Genomic DNA, 18,719 nt, shown 5'->3' with positions numbered 1-18,719 from the left:
GCAAATCTGTGGGAATTGATGAATCACAGCAGTAATACTGATTTTTAAATCTTTCTCATTTGGAAACAAGGAAGGAAGTCATTCTATCACAAAAGCGGTCAAGTCACTCACTCAAGTAACTACTCATGTAGTTAGAGTTATTGGGAATTGGAAATATATTTTCTTTTCCATCTTTTCCTAGATTGATTATTCATAAATGGACTTTGTTTTTGTAGAGAGATTATTGGCTTTCAGTGAATATAAAGAAAGAGATATTTGGACTTTTCTGGAACCTTTTCTGATGTGTTTCTGGCTAATGATATGCACACAGGAACCTTAGGAGATCCCCTTTGCGCTTTTCTACACATGGGTTTTTGGAAATATTATTATTTATTCTCAACTTGTTTTCAAGTGCACAACCCTGGTCTGTTAAGGTTGTTAGCTTGCAAAGCATCTGAATGCTCTGAGCCAAGTGAAGAGGTGAGTAGCTGGCAGCTTCCCAGGGTACCAATTATAAGGGGCACTAAACATCCCTAGAAATGTATTGAGGTGGAGAACTACCCTCAGGAAAATATGGTATAAGCAGGAAGGAATAGTGTCCACTTGAGTAGACAGATGAGGTGGAGACCCCATGCTTGAAGAGAAATTCATGGTTGATAAATTGCCTTCTAAGAAGGACAGGTCTGGTTAGAGGTGGGGCTTTTGTTTTGCAGAATGGAGCACACGTCCGGCCAGACATGAGTTGCTAAAAACACGGGAACGGCAAGACCCTGTCTATAAATAAAATATTAAAAAGGGCTGTGATGTAGCTCAGTGGTTAGGCACCCTTGGGTTCAATCCCCAATACCAAAAAAAAAAAAAAAAAAAAAAAAAAAGAATACGGGAAAAGAGGGATTTGCCTTCACTGAGGACTTCCTCTTCACCCTTTCCACCAGGCAGATGTGACTCAAAATAAATGTTGTACAAATATTTAAAGAGCATCTGAGAAGTGCACCACATCATCAGTTTATGTATTGGCCCAGCTCTGTGAATGCACCAGGTTTCCATTCCTGGATTGAGCATGGTAGTAATGAATAAGTGGGCATTTTTCTCTGGGACTTGAAGATGAGACCCCAGACTAAGGGGTTGGAGAAGGAAGATACATTTTCTTTTTTTTTATTTCCTTGTCTTCAACCATTTCCTTTAATAGGCTACCAAACACAAATTGAAACACATGTGAATCATGCTTGGTTCTGAGAGAGTGAAGGGATTTCCCCCATATTTAAACATATTCACATAGTTAGGTATATAAACCTAAATATAAAACGAGTTTTGAGATGTCATTCATCATTTTTATGAAATCTTGAACATTACTAATTAAGTCCAACCATAACTTTAAAAAGGGGAAACAGTGACAGAATTTACTGAAGTGATAGTATAACCAAAATATTAATTTAACTATAGGTCAATTTTACTTAAATCAAATTATTTTGTGCAACAAAAATAATTTTGTCAGTCATTCCTGATCTGAATTCACGTCAATTAAATGTGGTACACACAAAAAAGCCATGAAACATTTCTGTTGGTAATAAATAAGGCAGTGGCTGTTACTCATTAGTAGCTTTTTTGAGATAAGCTAGTAAGTATGCCCTTTCTCCCTTCTTCTTAATGCCAGCAAAGGTTATTTTTGTTCCAGCGATGTACTTTTAGGGATTTCCCAAATACTCCATCAGTGTATCCTCTCCCCAGGTGATGCCTTTGTTCCTGTTGGCATCTGTGTAAGAGAATTCAGCAGCCTCACCTGTCTTCTGCCCAAATAGTCCATGGAGATTTGGCCCAGTCTTGTGTTTGCCTCCCTTTGCCATGGTGTGGCTCTGAGCACATTTCTGAACAAAATTCTTCTTGCCTTTCTCAACATCACCCATTTTTAATTCATTCTTTCATCCCTAGCTCAAAGAAGGTTCCCACTCAGAAGCTGGCTATTCCAATCTCTTGGCAGATACATTTTCAATATCCTGTGAACATTTAAGAATCACTGGGTCACTGGGACTCTGAATGGGGGCTTTTGGGAAGAAATAAGAGGGGTAATTTGCCAAACTCTGCCATGATCTGCACATATATTCATTTCTGCCTTCTCCCTGCCATCTACCTACATGAGCTACCAATGTACTCTTCTAAACATCCTATTCTGATGGGAATTTTGGCTCTTTTGTTTGTTTTTAATTAACAGGCTTTATTTCATTTCCTTTTTCTTTTCTTTTTTTGGCACCAGGGATTGAACTCAGGGGCACTCAATCACTGAGCCACATCCCCAGCCCTATTTTGTATTTTAATTAGAGACAGGGTCTCAATGAGTTGCTTGGTGCCTTGCTTTGTGTTGAGGCTGGCTTTTAACTCAAGATCCTCCTGCCTGAGCCTCCCCAGCCACTGGGATTACAGGCATGCACCACTGTACCTGGCTAACAGGCTTTATTTCTAAGAGCAGTATTAGATTTACAGAAAAATCAAGCAGAAACTACAGAGTTCCAATATACTACCCCCACCCCAGCTTCTCTCATTATTAATACCTTGTATCAATGTGGTGTATTTGTTAGAATTGATGAACCTATATCGATACGCTATTTCTAACTAAAGACCATAGTTTCTACTAGGGTTTATTCTTTGCGTACCATAGTCCTATTCGTATTTATAAATACATAATATAAGATATACACAACTGCATTATGATGCCAAGTAGTTTCACTGCCCTCAAAATTTCCTGTGCTCCAAACCCTAGCAGCCACTAACTTTTTACTATATTCACAGTTTAGTCTTTTTTCAGAATGTCATATACTTAGAATCACATGGTATGCAGACTTTTCCGACTTGCTTCTTTTGCCTATAAATAGGCATTTCAGGTTCCTCCACGTCTTTTGTGATTTGATACTTCATTAAAAAAAAAAAGCTGTGGGAGGCTGGGCACCGTGGCACACACCTGTAATCCCAGTGACTCAGGAGGCTGAGGCAGGAGGATCACAAGTTCGAAGCCAGCTTCAGCATCTTAGTGAGACCCTAAGCAACTTAGCATAACCCTATCTCAAAATGAAAAATAAAAAGGGCTAGGGAAGTGGCTCAGTGGTAAAGCACCTCATAGGCAAAGACATCCACAGACTGAAGGCAAAGGACTGGAAAAATATATCACTCACGTGGATCACGTAAACAAGCAGAGGTTTCTATCCTCATATCAGATAAAGTGGACTTCAACCAAAGTTAATCAGAAGAGACAAAGAAGATCATTTCATACTGCTTAAGAGAATTATACATCAACAAGACATAGCAATCATAAATATGCCCCAAACAATGGAGCATCTACATACATCAAACAAACCCTTATCAATTTCAAGAATCAAATAAACCACAACACAATAATACTGGGTAACTTTAGCAAGTCTTGCCACTGGATATGTCTTCCAGACAAAAACTAAATAAAGAAGTTGTAGAACTGAAAACTACACTTAATAATTTATACTTAGCAGACATATACAGAATATTTCATCCATCAAGGACTGAATACATTTTCTTCTCAGAAGCCCATGGATCCTTGTCTAAAATAGACCATATCTTAGACCACAAAGCAACACTTACCAAATACAAAAAAGCAGAGATAATACCTTGCATCCTATTAGATCATAATGGAATGCAATTAGAAATCAACAGTAAAATAAAAAATAGAAGCTGCTCTAACACATGCTTCAAATTCTAATGTCTTGTTCATTAAATTCACTTTCCTAGTAGGTCTAACATGTTCTATTATGAGTTATTCCTGACTTTTTGAAGATTGTTTGTATGTCCTTTGATGATTGATTATATGTCACCTATTCCTGTTTTTTATACTTATTCATCTTTGGAGAAAAGCACACTTGCTGAATTGACACTCACAGATCAAATGAGTATCTAGTTTCTGTTTTTAAGATATGGACATGGTAAAAGAGTCATGTTGAACAACTCTTCTTGGTGTTCAGCTATTGAACCTGCTCTTGTTTCAATTTTTGCTCACTTTTTTTCCTGCAAGTCTTAACTCTGATGCCATCAGTTGCTTTTCCTCCCCCCAATAAATTGGGCAATGACAAGGATCATCATGATATTCTGTATATAAAGACAGTTAATGCAGGGCGCAGTGTTGCGTGCCTGTAATCCCGGCAGCTCGGGAGGCTGAGACAGGAGGATTGCAAGGTCAAAGTCAGTCTCAGGAACTTAGAGAGGCCCTAAGCAACTTAGTAAGACCCTGTTTCTAAAAATAATAATAATAATAATAAAGACTGGGGATGTGGCTCAGTGGTAAAGCATCCCTGGGTTCAATCCTTGGTACCAAAACAATTAGAAATAAGGAAGGAAGGAAGAAAGGAAGGAAGGAAGGAAGGAAGGAAGGAAGGAAGGAAGGAAGGAAGGAAGGAAGGAAGGAAGGAAGGAAGGAAGGAAGGAAGGAAGAAAAAGAAATCCATGTAGCTGAAGTGATGACAGAGAGTAAAAGAGAATCTGAAAGATGATCAGCTCAGATCCCACATTCAGCCACAGAAGCCCCCATGTTTTGTCAACTCTTCCTTTCAACCTCATTCTTCCCCAGCTGTCCTGTATGAAGAGAAAAGGTGGCAGCCAAAGTTTTAGATTTCATGTGGGAGTGTGACAGAACTGCTGTCACCCTGCAATGATACAGTAGTCATGGGTCAGAACATTTTCTGAAAGCGCTAGATAATAAATCAGGCTTCGTGGGCCATATGGTCTTTGTCACAACTACTCATCTCTGCTGTCGGAGCACAAAAGCAGCCATAAACAGTACATGAAAGAATGTGTGTGGCTGTGTCCCAATGAAACTTTACTAACAAAACCAGATGGCCAGCCTGTGGCTTGTGGATTGCTAATTTCTGTGATCCTTGCACTGAGGAATGAGGTTTATTTAATTCAGATAACAACAACAACAAAAAGAGTAAATGCTGAAAACTCTCAATATGCTTCTAGCTTTTTGAAATATACAGTTCATTATTGTCATATAGAGTCACCCCATGTGCAATAGCACACAGGAATTTCTTGCTCCTATCTAACTGACAAGTAGATAAAGTTATAAATATTGCTAGGTGCCATGGTGCTCACCTATAATTCCAGCAACCAGGGAGGCCAAGGCAGGAGGATTTCAAGTTTGAGGCCAGGTTCAGCATTTTAGTGGGACCATGACTCAAAATAAAAAATAAAAAGGGCTGGGGAGGTGGCTTAGTGGTAAGGTGCACCTGGGTTCAATCCCCAGTGCACACACAGAAGAAGAAGGAGGAGGAGGAGGAGGAGGAGGAGGAGGAGGAGGGAGGGGAGGAGAAGAAGAAGAAGGAGAAATGGAAGGAAGAATAAAGAAAGAATAAGTGTAGATGTTGAGGGTAAAAGTGATGAACTGTGCTGGATATTTTCAGTTTGCCCCACCACACCTACTCTTTCCAACTTTCCAGACTTCTTTGTGCTTTATTCCTTTGCCATCTGGCTTTCAGTTGGTTTTAACCAGTTGCAGCCATAACAGGAGATCAGAGAACAGGAGGAGAGAAAGGTCATGGTGTTATTTCCCATGCTCCCTTCCTGCTGGGCTAAAGTTTGTTAAAGCCTGTGTTCCTTTGTCATAGCTCCTGTCAGGCGGTCTTTCCTAAAACTATACCTACAAGTTTATCTTTCTTTTCTTCTTTCCTCCTTCCCTCTCTCCCTTCCTTCCTTCTTTCTTCCTTTTCTCCCATTTTTCCAGGGAGTCAAACCCAAGGGCTCTTTGCCACTGAGCTATGTCCCCAGACCTTTTTATTTTTCATTTTGAGAAGGGTTTTCACTAAGTTGCTGAGGCTGACCTCAAACTTGCAATCCTTCTGCCTCAGCCTCCTGAGTCACTGAGATTACAGGTGTGCATCACCGTGTTGGCTATAACTATACCTGCAATTCTTTCTGGATTCTAATAATCACTCCCTCCCCTCCCCTGACCTTCAGGTCTAGAGTAAATGTCCTCCTGATGCTACTAACTTTGAAGTGGGAACACCTCTTATTGAGTTCCTTTTACTATGTCCATATCTTTATAAATAGTCCTTTCATTAAGCCTTCTTCAATTTCCATTTGTGTCTGCCATTTGTTTCCCATGAGGATCTTGACTGAGAAAAAATGTCGTTAATTTTAAAATACTCACCTCTTTAAAGATGTTAAAATGTGAACAAAGCATTCACCTTAGGATCATTGAACTATTCTAGTTGGCAACTAGTCCTGATGAATGAATGAACCAATGACTGATTAGCATTCACAGTGCAGCTCAAAAACCAGTACAGTGTAGTAGTATGATAGATTGGGTGTTGCTTAGAATGAACTTCAAAAATCAGAACTGATACTGCTTCTTCCTGAGAACTTAGATACTCTTTCTCAGGCTTATTTCTGGTAAGTAGCAAAAAGGTCATGGTCTTGCCCAAGACTCCTAGTTGTTACACCAGAAGTATAATGGTTAATTTGAATTGTCAACTTGATTGAATTAAGAGATGCCAATGATTAAGAGGACTCTGGGTGTGTCCATGAGGGCGTGTCTAGGAATGATTGGAATGTGGGATAGTGAACTGAAGTGGAGCCCCTCCCTAAGCATGGGCAGCACTGTCCAGTAGGATGGAGGCTTGGATGGAATAAAATTTGGAAGAACAAGGAAGCAGATGCAGATGCAAGCTCGGCTCTGCTTGAACGGGTTCTTGATTGCTGCTTCGATCATCTGAGGATATCAGACTCTCGCTTCTTCACTCTTCCAAAGCAGACTCTGCCAGTGATTCTCCAGGTAGTTTCCAGAAGTTTTGGTCTCTGACTAGGGTAACACTGTTGATCCTTTTGGTTCTGGGGCTTCCGCCTCTTGGACTGCACAGCTACTGGTTCTTCCAGCTCTCCAGCTGCAGATGGCCACTGTGGACTATCCAGCTTCTGGTCATGTAAGCCAATCTAATAAATCCCCTTTTTATAATCATACTTCTTGTTTATTCTGTTCCTTTAGAGAACCCTGACTAATACAAGTAGTGAAAACATTAAAATGCTATTTAGTCATTGTGTTTCTCATGAAATGAGATAGTTCCATAGCAAATTTTACCAACATGGGTACAGTTCTGCTTTTTATGAAGCAGTACAAGTCACTGTTGTTTGTGATGCTTCAACTACAGAGATACAGCCACATCAATGTTCATAGCTGCTCAATTCACTATAGCCAGATTGTGGAACCAACCTAGATGCCCTTCAGTTGATGAATGGATAAAGAAACTGTACCATATATATACAATGGAATATTACTCTGCCATGAAGAATGATAAAATTATGGCATTTGCAGGCAAATGGATGAAATTGGAGGATATCATGCTAAGTGAGATAAGCCAATCTCAAAAAACTAAAGGATGAATGATCTCGCTGATAAGCGGATGAGGACATATAAGTGGGGGTAGGAGGGGTTAGTGTTAGGGTTAGGGTTAGGTTTAGGGTTAGGGATAAGGAGGGTGGTAAGAATGGAGGAAGGAAGGACTGTATAGAGGGTAAAGAGGGGCAGGAGGGGTGGGGGGGAAGGGAAAAAATAACAGAATGAATCAAACAATATTGCCCTATGTAAATTTATGATTTTTAATTAAAATAAATAAAAAGAAATAAAATAAAATGCTTTTCTCCCACGGTCCCCTTAAATAAAATGCATTCTAAAATGAAAAAAAAAAAAAACTGAGTTCCAGTCTTTTTGCAAGAAGAAAATACCCCACCACTGTGGGAACATACCAGATTCCTCAGGAGTGACAGTTAACACATTTACTGTGCTATGAGAGAGCTGGAATATATTATGGGCAAGCCTATTTTAACAGACATGGTCTTCCTTACTGCCCTTATTTCTAAAACATCTTTTAGTCTAAGCTACCTGTCTAGAATTTACCAACCCTTCAGCAATACGACACATTAGAATTGTATAGGCTGTCATATTACAGAACACCAGCAAGGACTGATGCTACTCAACATAGAACAAGAGCCGCTACAACTTTGAAAAACTCTAATGCATTTTCTTTCCTAATTTCTAACTCTCTAATTGTCATGCTAGAGACAGAGGGACAGGTGTCTTACCTCTGGACTTCAGTGTGGTGCTGGTCCAGGACAAGGAGCTCGCATCAGAATGTAAATCACTGTGCTGTTCCCTTCATTGAGAAAGTTTTGCTATCAAAATATAACAACTGAGCCATACATGGTGGTACATGCCTGTAATCCCAGTGACTCAGGAGGCTAAGGCAAGAGGATCACAAGATCAAAGCCAGCCCCAGCAATTCAGCAAGGCCCTAAGCAACTTTGTGAGACTCTGTCTCAAAATAAAAAATAAAAAGGGCTGGGGATGTAGCTCAGTTGTTAAGCACCCCTGGGTAAAATCCCTAGTATCAAAAACCAGAAAAACAAACAAAAAATCCCACTGAATTAAATAACATGTTTATTGACATTGTTGATTTACAATCTCCGGCAACCTCCTCATCTCCTTGTGCCCCAGCAATAAATGTTCTAGGGACGAGCAACCAGAAGGAGACCACACTCTGAGGAGCATTACATTTTTCTTAGAGAAGGTTGTCCTTTCTTTCATAATGCTAATATCTCTTGGTTGAGAAGTAGTGGCAATATCCTCCCAATTTCCCACTACCCCTTCTGATTGATCATTCTTTCCTAGTCTATGCAAAAGACCCTTTCTGAGATTCCTTCCACCTACCACATCACTCACCACCATCCCCCCTTACAGTCACCTATCTATACTCAGTTCTTTCCTTCACTCTGGTAAGTGCCTTTGAACTTTGACTCTTATCTCTTTTGCCTCAGGTCTTGCCTGTATCTTGGGAAGTCTCATCATCCATGTGAACAACCCATCAACTCCCTGTTATGATAATGTCCATGATGCTTTCTTCCTCTTTTCCAAATACCTCCTACCTTTATATTCATTTTACTCACTCTTTTTCAAATTTAAAATATTTTTTAGATGTTGATAGACCTTAGACCTTTATTTTATTCATTTATTTTTATGTGGTGCTGAGAATCGAACCCAGTGCCTCACATATGCTAGGTGAGGGCTCTACCACTGAGCCACAACTTCAGCCCCATTTTACTCACTCTTCAAGCATATTGGGATCACTAGCCCTTTCCCATATTCTTTCAGTACACCAGCCCCACTCACTACTGTCTTAATTTCCTTTCAGACTGATCTTGGTCCTTATGGGTCATCACATGATCCATTTTCTCAATCCTACAATCAGCTCCTTCAAGTTTGTCTTGCTATCACACCTTCACTATAACCATCCACCCCTGGATTAGTCCTCCAGTATGCCTTCTCTCTTCCTCAACCTGAGTAACAAAGCATTGCTAAAGAAAAATGTCCAAGCATGCTGATTGATTTCATCATGGCTTATAAGATATTTCTCCTAGAGGTACTTGAATATCTGTTAACTATAGAATTGTAAGGAATAAAAGTCTAAGAAATCTGTTTGAAGACTGAAAGCACCCAGAAACCACTCCAGATACTAGAACTCACACAAGAAACTTTATTAGCAGACAAACAAAGTGTCTGCTCTTAAGGACGAAGGAAAGAATGAGAGTGAGAGTTAAAGTAAAGAAAGAGCAAATAGCAGGGGAATTACCCTTAAACAGTGAAAGCCCTTAGGCCAACTGGACCAATGACTGACAAGGAAGTTAATCTAGATTACAATATGGTGTGCGGGGAGGCAGCAGAATCAGGGGAGAAATAGCTGAAGCCTTGTTCCTTACAAAGACCACACTTTCAATTTTGCTATCTTTATCATTCAGGAATGAATTACAATGAACAGAATTTACTCCATCTTTTTCAAGGAAGAATTTTCTTCTGATGGAGGGCTAAAGAAATAGACTTTATGGTGAATTTTCAAGAACAACTTCCTGAAACACCTGGGACTGCCAAGGAAACTTCCAAGAAACTGTAAAATCAAGAGCTGGTCTATCAAATTGGAAAGCCACAATTAACATCCCAGACCTTCCTTCAATGTGCTTTGGATGACCTTACTGCCATTCTGCTTCTTCCTCACCCACCCCCAATTATCTAAGTTCAAAACCAAGAGTTCAAGGCCTGTAGAAGTCAAGTCTGCAATTCTGTAGGAATGGCCTCCATGCCTCCACTGCCTGGTTCACTCTTCATTAGCTTTCTGATAAAAACCAAGAAGCTCCATTGGATCCATCAACCACAGAAAACAACTATATCTGGATAAAATAGTATACCATATTTTAAAAAGCTACCTGAAAACATTGAAGGGAAACCAAAAAGCAGGCAGACACTGGAAGACAGCCACTTGGAAGAAAGCAAATAAACTTAATGAGTCATCAGTGTGGGTGGAGAGTGTTGTCTAAGGGCAGGTTACAGTATGTACCAGCCTGGGGATGGGGATGAAAGGAGGCTTACATGAAGCTGTGAAAACTGCAGTCTTATTACTTGGAAGAAGCAGAGGAGAGAATAGGGACAACTTTAGCAACTGAAAAGTGAGGAGGGACATCTCAGAAGAGATAGCTAGACAGGGAGAGTCTCAGATTCTGTACAGAAGCTGCCTAAGTTTGTGACAGGTCACTGAACCATGCATTTGCAGGCTGGGATGGGGCAGAGTCCAAGTAATCCAGCTAAAGTTAAAAGAACTAAACTGAGATTTCAGCTGAAGTGGAGATGGTTTTCTATTTGAGTTGATCCATTAAAGTACCTACTGCTTCCTACACACACACACACACACACACACACACATACACACACACACCACACGCACAGAGAGAGAGAGAGAGAGAGAGAGGGAAGAGAGAGAGAGAGAGAGAGAGAGAGAGAGAGAGAGAGAGAGAGAGATCTGCTGTATCTAACAGTGTGAACAAGCCAAACTGGGGATTATTTTTTTTTTCATAGGGTTCAAAATATACATGGAAAAGTCCTGGGAGATTCCCAGGGAGAAATGAGCTCTCTAAAGACAGCCTACTAATAAGTTTATAAAAATGCCCCCCAAGTTTTGTTATAGGGTATCTTTTAAAAAAAATACTGTAGCACTACCTTCATTGATCTTCAAGTAATCTGTGTATCTTGTTAGGCAAAGTGACTGTAATATTCTAAGCTTATCAGGAAGACTAGTTTGAAGAAATCAGAGCAGTTCCTTAAATGTCAACTTATCTTCAAGGCTTGGACCTCTCAGGCTATGGGTCAAAGGCCACCAGCTGGCTTGACAAGCTAGTCACCATTTGACATTCCTATCCTAGCCATGCCATTGACCTTTATCTGATACATCTGAAGGAGACAGAATTCAGAGTGGCTTCTAGTATGCTTGATGAACAAAATCAAATTTTGTTTTGTAAATGGAGTGTAAACCTGTAAATGGAGTGTAAACCTGTCCACAGTTTAGAAGTTACTGCCTGATCTCCAAAAGAACATTGTCAAATCAGCTTCCTGTTTTATTCTTTTATTTATTTATTTATTTATTTATTTATTTATTTATTTATTTATTTATTTATTTATTTTTGGTATCAGGGATTGAATCCAAGGGTGCTTAACCACCGAGCCACACTCCCAGTCCTTTTAATATTTTACTTAGAGACAGTCTCACTAAGTTGCTTAGGGTCTCCCAAAATTTTTGAGACTGGCTTTGAACTTGTGATCCTCATGTCTTAGCCTTCTGAGCTGCTGGGATTATAGGCATACACCACCATTCATGGCACTGCCTCCTGTACTAAATCTTTGATATTGGAATTTGGACTTTCTACCACTTATTTAGTTATTTGGTTTGTTTAGGAATAGATTATGAGCTAAGCTGATATTCTGAAAATGGAGGGAAAAGTTTGCCTGGGAGAGTTGAAAAGTTCAGCTCCTGGTTAAAAACCAATGCATGATTTTTCAGGCCCAGTCACTAGCAGTTGCAAAGACAGGCCTCACAGGGAAAGTTGCTCTCCCACAGAGAAGCACGGCCAGTGCATTCAAGTATCTGTGGGAAGTTGCAGTCAAGGATTCAGAATCCCCTGGCCAATCAGGCTCTTTCATCCACAGTCTCCATGGGTGATTAGTTCTAGAACCCCTGAGGATACTAAAATCTGGTTACTGAAGTGCTTTATATAAAATGGCATAGTATTTGCCAATAAACCTATATATATCTTCTCATATATGTTAAAACATCTGTGGATATCTTATAATACCTAAACAAGGTAAGGGTTATGTAAATAGTTGTTATTCTGCAATTGTTATTTGTTTGGTGAACAAAAAGAAAAAGAAGTCTGTACATGTTCAGTACAGACGCCATCTTTTTTTCTGAATACTTCAATCCCAGATTGGTTGAATCTACAGATGCAGAACCCATGGATAAGGAGTGGTAACTATATTTGCATTCTGGGATCCGGTGTCTTCATTTCTAGTCCTATTTATTTGAGGTCTTGGACAGAAGTTTTCTTCAGGTGCTTCTGCTGAGATGTTCTTTTCAGGGTGGGAGAGGAATGATGGAAACTTGGAAAACATTTCCCCCGACTCTGAATACTCAGTATTCAATGCTTTTTCATTCCTAGCTCTCCGCCCAGCTCCAGAGTCTATAAGACCACCAGAACCTTTTCTTTGTGGAGTGAGATGACTCCAAATCTGCAATTTCCACCTAACTCTTGACCCACCAGTACACTATTTCATGGGGGAAAATGGAACAGGGGAAGCTGGTGCTTTCTCTAGTTTTAGACTCTTTCTTAAACCATTACTTTAAGTGAAGCCATTATGTTCCCTTCATCCTATATATAAGACACCTATAAAGACCTTTATGATTGCTCAATTTAACTATATATAGAAAAATGGGATATAATTAAAGGCTTAACTCTCATTTTTGGCTTATTACTTTAATTGCCTACTATGCCACCTGAGCGCTCTGCTGTCTCCCAGATTAGTTGAGCTCCTGGGAAGACTACATTTTTCTATTTCCAAAATGCCACAAAGAATCACAGTGCTGCTGGGCACAGTAGCGCATGCCTGTAATCCCAGTGGTTTGGGCAGCTGAGGCAGGAGGACTACAAGTTCAAAGCCAGCCTCAGCAACTTAGTGTGGCCCTAAGCAATTCAGTGAGACCCTGTCTCTAATTAAAATATGAAAAAGGCTGGAGATATGGCTTGGTGGTGAGTTCAATCCCTGGTTCAAAAAAAAAAAATCACAGTGATAAAACCATTGACCTTCCTGAGCAAGTATGGCTGGTACTTGATAAACCATGTGAGTTAATAAATTTGCTCCAAAATATTTTATTAATAAAAGTTTCATATAGACAACAAAATAGAAGAAAGTGATGTGTCACATTGAATAACATGTTGAAATACTGTTTATGGTTATGATTTCTAATTTCTCTACAAAATTAACCAGCCATGATGGAGTAAAGAGAGAGTAAATATATTCATATAGTTTTTTTTGAAATATTTTGTAGTAAAAAAAGCATTGAGGCAATTTTTAAGGGCAAGGAAAGCTCATAATAAAATAGACTTTAAAAATTACAAATAAAAATCTGTACATCAAGGATATTTTTAAGGCCTTCTCATGTGCATGGCACTACGAAGAAAGAGAACAGGAACCATCGAGAAAGGAACATCACATCAGGTATTACAGGTCTGGCCCATTTCTGCTTGCAGGACCATCTCCTCTTTTCTCAAGGGGAAAGTGTCAATCAGGTTGAAGAGCGCCACAGGTGTCACCAGGGAAACATAGCGTTCCTTGTCCATGCCATGCTTATCCACTAGCACCATACTGAAGGAGTAGAGTGGGATTCGTAGCAACAACCTGGGGCAGACAAAGAAAAGAGAATCTGGGTTAAACTTCAACTTCCAACCAGAGCCATATAGTGACATTGTATACTGAGAAAGGATTGATACCATGAAGGACCTGAATCATCCTTTACACTGCTACTCGAAGTGTAGTCCTTGGATCAGCAGCATCACATGGCAATTTGTTTGAAAAGAAAACTCTCACATCTCACTCGAAACCTACCAAATTAGAATCTGCATTATTAACAGTTTCCCCAGATGATGGATATGCCCTTGAAAGGTTCAGCAGTTTTGCTTTAGATTATGGTCAGGAGGATGTCAGACCTGTAATAGGGCTCTTCACCAATAGTTGCTACAAGACATGTTTAAGAAGGCTAAGAGACTTTGGGGGGATTAAATTAGAGTGAATTCAAGTTTGCAGAATAGTTTGGCCCCATACACACTAGAGTTTCATCAGTGCTTATCAGCAGGTGTGATTTTATCCCTCTGAGGGCATTTAGCCATGTCTAAACACATTTTTGGTCATCACAATGGGGAGTGGAGATGCTACTGGTCTAGTGAGTGAATGTCAGGGATGCTGTTAAACATCCTACAATGCACACCACCACTTCCCTGCCAAACAAATCCAGCCCCAAATTGTCCAAAGGGCCAAGGCTGAAAAACTCTGGACTAGGTAAACTGATTGAAATAACTTTCCAAATATAACTGTGTCCTCTTCAGTGGCCAACTCAGAACTGCATAGTTAGAAGGGATTTGTGTTGGTCTATACCCCACATCTTCTGACTTTATTAATTATAATTTGTACCCCATATAATTCCAGTGATTTGACATGATTTCAAGTGTCTGCTGTTTTTACCATTCTACTACACTAGAATTTAATCTGTGTTGATGTTTTATATCAATACCAGCATGTTTAGATATGAAGAGCCAGAGAAATCAAACAGATAAACAAAGCCCAATAAAATAATGATCCCACTCCATCTCTTCTCTGGGTTTTTTCTTTTCATTTGAGATATCTTGAGATTGTGTGAGGCAGAAAGTAAACTGCCATCTGGATTTAAAATGAAGTACTTTTTTTTCTCATACAAATGATTTTAAGTTTTTAAAAAACCAGTACATAAAATACAAACTGGCTGTACTTTTTTCTGTTGAGTTTCAGGAAAGAAAGGAATAATTTATATTTTATTGCAGTGGGAAGCTAAATTGCTAAATCACTTTGAGGGACTACAAATGAAAGAAAAATAACATTACACTGTCTCCACCAGGTGTCCTGTGGCACTAAGAGGAGAGCTTGGGAGCAGATGTCTTAGCCAAGTACATTATTGAGTCTGAACGCGTGAATGTAGGTAGTGTAAGTAAGGTGGGAATGGAGAGCTAAATTGCTTTGTATCTTTAAGAGGAGGGTACCAAATTTCTGAGGAGAAGTCCTAACACAGGGGGGTATCAGGAAAATAGAAGGGCAGGAATGTAAGGAGGGAAAGAAGGGCCAAACAATGTACAGCCTGTGGGAAAAGTGACCCATGAGATATTGAAGTATTTGGTTTTATAGTGCTTAAGAGGCTAGGAAGGAACCACCACCATGGCTACTACACACATTGCTCAAGTGAGCCTTGTGCCTTGATTGGCACAGAACATAAACAGGGAAAACTGCCAAGGGTAGAAGAGGTGAGTGGTGGGATCAGTGGGCAACGACAGGAATGCCTCCACTGGGACCATGAGACCATAGACATCTCAGGGATGGACGACTGGACACCTCAGAGGGATGAGGTGCCAGTAGTATGTCTGAGTTACACAAATGTCTGTCATCAGATTGGAAGGAGTTTTTCCTGGAGAGTCTTCCAGGCAAACCTGTGGACTCAAAGAATAATGTGAGGATTAAAAATGTGGCTTTATTTACCCTTGTCATCCTTGGGATTGGTGGAAAAATCACCCTAGGGAGCATTAATTAACTCAAACATCCAGATCTAAAAGAAACGAGGGTCAGATCTATGCTGGAAAAATTTCCATCATGGCAAAATGGGTGCAGGCGCACCAAACCACGGCAGGAAACCACAGTAATGGCACCAAATCCATAATGCAAGAGAAGAGAGGATCCTAGACAAAATATAAAATCTCTCCAGGTGTGAAACTCCAGGTCATTTCCTCTCTTGGAGGCAGTTGGCTCCACAGACTTTGGAGCTTTACTTCCACTTCACTATTAAGCAAACCCTTTATGCTTTTCTTAAAAAAAAAAAAAAAAAAAAAAAAAAAAAAAAAAAAAAAGAGGAACAGAAAGAAGGCAGGTGGCAATCCTGTAATACCAGGCATCCAGCTTCCCCTTTCTGCTGATTCCCTTCAGCAGTTTCATCATGGTCTCAGTTATTTGAAAATAGCTTTCTAACCTGACAAGAGCATTTTTAGATTATCCAGGCATTCTGCTTCACCTTCTCCTGTGTTCCACATTCTACCTAAATCATCCCCTCTGTCCCACGCTAGACCCTGGGCTGGAATTCAAAGGGAAAAAGAAGACAACATCCACCTGTTCATGCCTCACTCATATGACAGATAAGGGGGCATGTGACCTGACATGTGATCTCTTAGTTGATGGGTTTAAGTGATTGTCTGTGTGAAGTTTACCTGGATTATCTTCTAGTTATACAATAAAGACTGGCCCTCTTCTGAAAAGCTGCTTGGCAAAATTTCTGTTTCAAAACTGTAACACCTTTGATAAAACACTAGGTCATTTGTTCTCATAGTGTGATCCCTTGGGAACTTGCTAGAAATACAGATTTTCAGATCCAATCCTAAAACTCCTAAATCTGAAACCATGGAGGTAGAACCCAGCAATGTTTCAACAAAAGTCCCCCAGAGAATTTTGATGCAGACTAGAGATAAGAACCACTGCATAATTCATTGAAGCAACTTATTGGTTACTCAAATCATTTTCAGCCTACAGAGACTCCTCCTATAGAGGAGTCCAGACATGTACAATCTGAATGATAGAGGTTTTGTTAAGTCAGATTTTGCTGTTCCTCAAGCTTGAAAAGTTAAATATCACATTAAGATTTTATGAAGATACATCTATATATATATGATCATGTATATATACACATATATGTGATATATATGATTGTGTGTATGCATATATATACACAAAGACATATGCATATATATGTATATATATATGATATAGATGTATACATATCTGCTATCCAAAGCAGACCAGTTAGCAAATTTTGCAACAGGTTTTAAAAAAATCATTTACACGGTATAAGCAGGTAATTCTAAATAAGCAACAGCTTCATAAAGCCTACTTTGATAATGTTCATTACAGATTTTTAGATACAAACACATTCCTCTATCTTGAGTTTTGCAGACTTCATCTCAAGGTATGCATATTATAAATACAGTCTTCAAGGCTACTATCATCCCTGGAGATAAGTAAAGCTATTTCCATGAAATTTGGTGTTATACTTTACTTACTTAGCACCAATGTGGGGTCAGGTACTCTGTCAGGTACTGAGTAGCAAAAATTGGGGAAAAAATATGATACTGACCTCAAGTGCTACATTCTGGGTGGTACTAGATGCAAATGCAGTAGTACAGAAAAAAATACAAATGTTTAGGAGTGTACCCAGCTTTCTTTTGTCATCAGTCAACAAAAGAGAACTCACACATCTTATTTTTTTCCCTAGTATGCTGAGTTTTGGGCCTTGGTGGGAATGGGGCAAACTCCTTTTGGCTGGAGAGAGGTATAAATCAACCACAGAAGGGATCAAATGCAGCTGTAAAGTAGGAAAATTAGAGAAAAAAGCTACCATGTCTTCCTATAATATCATTTATTAAGAATACATTTCTATCATATAGTCACTCAAGGAATTTCTATGAACCTCTCTGATCACATGTGATAGGTTCACTAAATACTACTTCATTTCCTTCCTGGGAATACAGAAAAATTGCATTTCCCAGTCTCCTTTGAAATTCAATTGCAATCATGTGACTGGTTCTGGCCAATGGATTGGAAGAGTGAGCAATGTATGATACTTCCAAGGTGAACCATAGGAAAGTGGATGTGTGCTATAGATTGGATGTTGAATGTCTTCCAAAGGTCTATATGTTAAAGGCTTGGTTCCTGGGATGGGACTACTGGGAGGTGGTGGACCCTTTGAGAGGTGGGGCCTAGTGTGAGGTCCTTAGGTCATTTGGGGGTATGCACTAGAAAGAAACTGGTCTCTCGGTCTCTCTCTGCTTCTTGGCTCTTTACATACCAGTTTGCTCTGCCATGTCCCCCCTCTATGATGTGTCACCCTCACCAGAGATCCAAAGCAATGGGACTGCCTGGTTTTAAACTGGAAAATTCAGAATCATGAACTCAAAAAATCTTTTTTCTCTGTAAGTTAATTGCCTCAGACATTTTCTTATAGTAACAAAAAGCTAACTAATACAATGTGGTTTGTTTTTATTCTCCTTCTTCCCCTTTTGCAAAAACCTGAAAGTGTATGTTCTGGATGTTGATGAACAGGATGGTATAGCCAACTGGGACCCTGAGAAGAGAGATCTGCACTTTGCCCTGCAGTGTGTGAGAGAAAAAGCTAGGCAAGAAAGAAGGATTTTAAAGAAATATTACTTTAGTTTAATTATCTAACCCACAGTGGTCAGGAGGCTCAAGTAAAAATTTGGGTTATTCAGAAATTACCTTTAGGCTATTGAATCCTGTTTCTTTAACACATTATTACTCAGAGTCTGAACGCTATGACTCTAGCTTTGTAAGTTGGACCAAAATAAAATATAATTGTTAAAAAAAATGGAGTATGAACAAGTGCTCTGGAAGCATGGATTAAAAAGAGGTCAAGGCTGGAAATACTAATTGGATGTCTGCTCACTAATAAAGCAAGGATTGCTTAGGTCTTTTTATTCAGATCCTCTTCCCCTACCAACCCAACACACACACACATACACATACACGCACGCGCGCGCACACACACACGCATGCACACACA

The 18,719-nt window shown here is 39.6% G+C and overlaps 1 protein-coding gene and 1 pseudogene across 3 annotated transcripts in view; both read right to left on the bottom strand.

The window, feature by feature from the left end:
• Positions 1 to 1,565: 1,565 nt before the first annotated feature.
• On the bottom strand, positions 1,566 to 2,506 carry LOC306650599 (cytochrome c, somatic-like; annotated as a pseudogene). The gene has a single exon. The product of its transcript is annotated as a cytochrome c, somatic-like (transcript).
• A 10,678-nt stretch (positions 2,507 to 13,184) lies between these two features.
• The window catches only part of SRPX (sushi repeat containing protein X-linked), an 83,498-nt gene continuing 77,963 nt past the window's right edge, over positions 13,185 to 18,719 (bottom strand). For both annotated transcript variants that reach the window (XM_079122926.1, XM_079122927.1), the window contains one exon: positions 13,185 to 13,756. In XM_079122926.1, coding sequence (XP_078979052.1) covers positions 13,573 to 13,756 — 184 coding nt within the window. In that variant the 3' untranslated portion in view covers positions 13,185 to 13,572. The remainder of the gene's footprint in view (positions 13,757 to 18,719) is intronic.

This window comes from Sciurus vulgaris (genome assembly GCF_902686455.1).
Source record: "Sciurus vulgaris genome assembly, chromosome: X".
Classification (NCBI taxonomy): Eukaryota; Metazoa; Chordata; class Mammalia; order Rodentia; family Sciuridae; genus Sciurus; species Sciurus vulgaris.
Note: the sequence above shows the minus strand (reverse complement) of the source record. Positions and strands in the feature narration are given on the sequence as shown.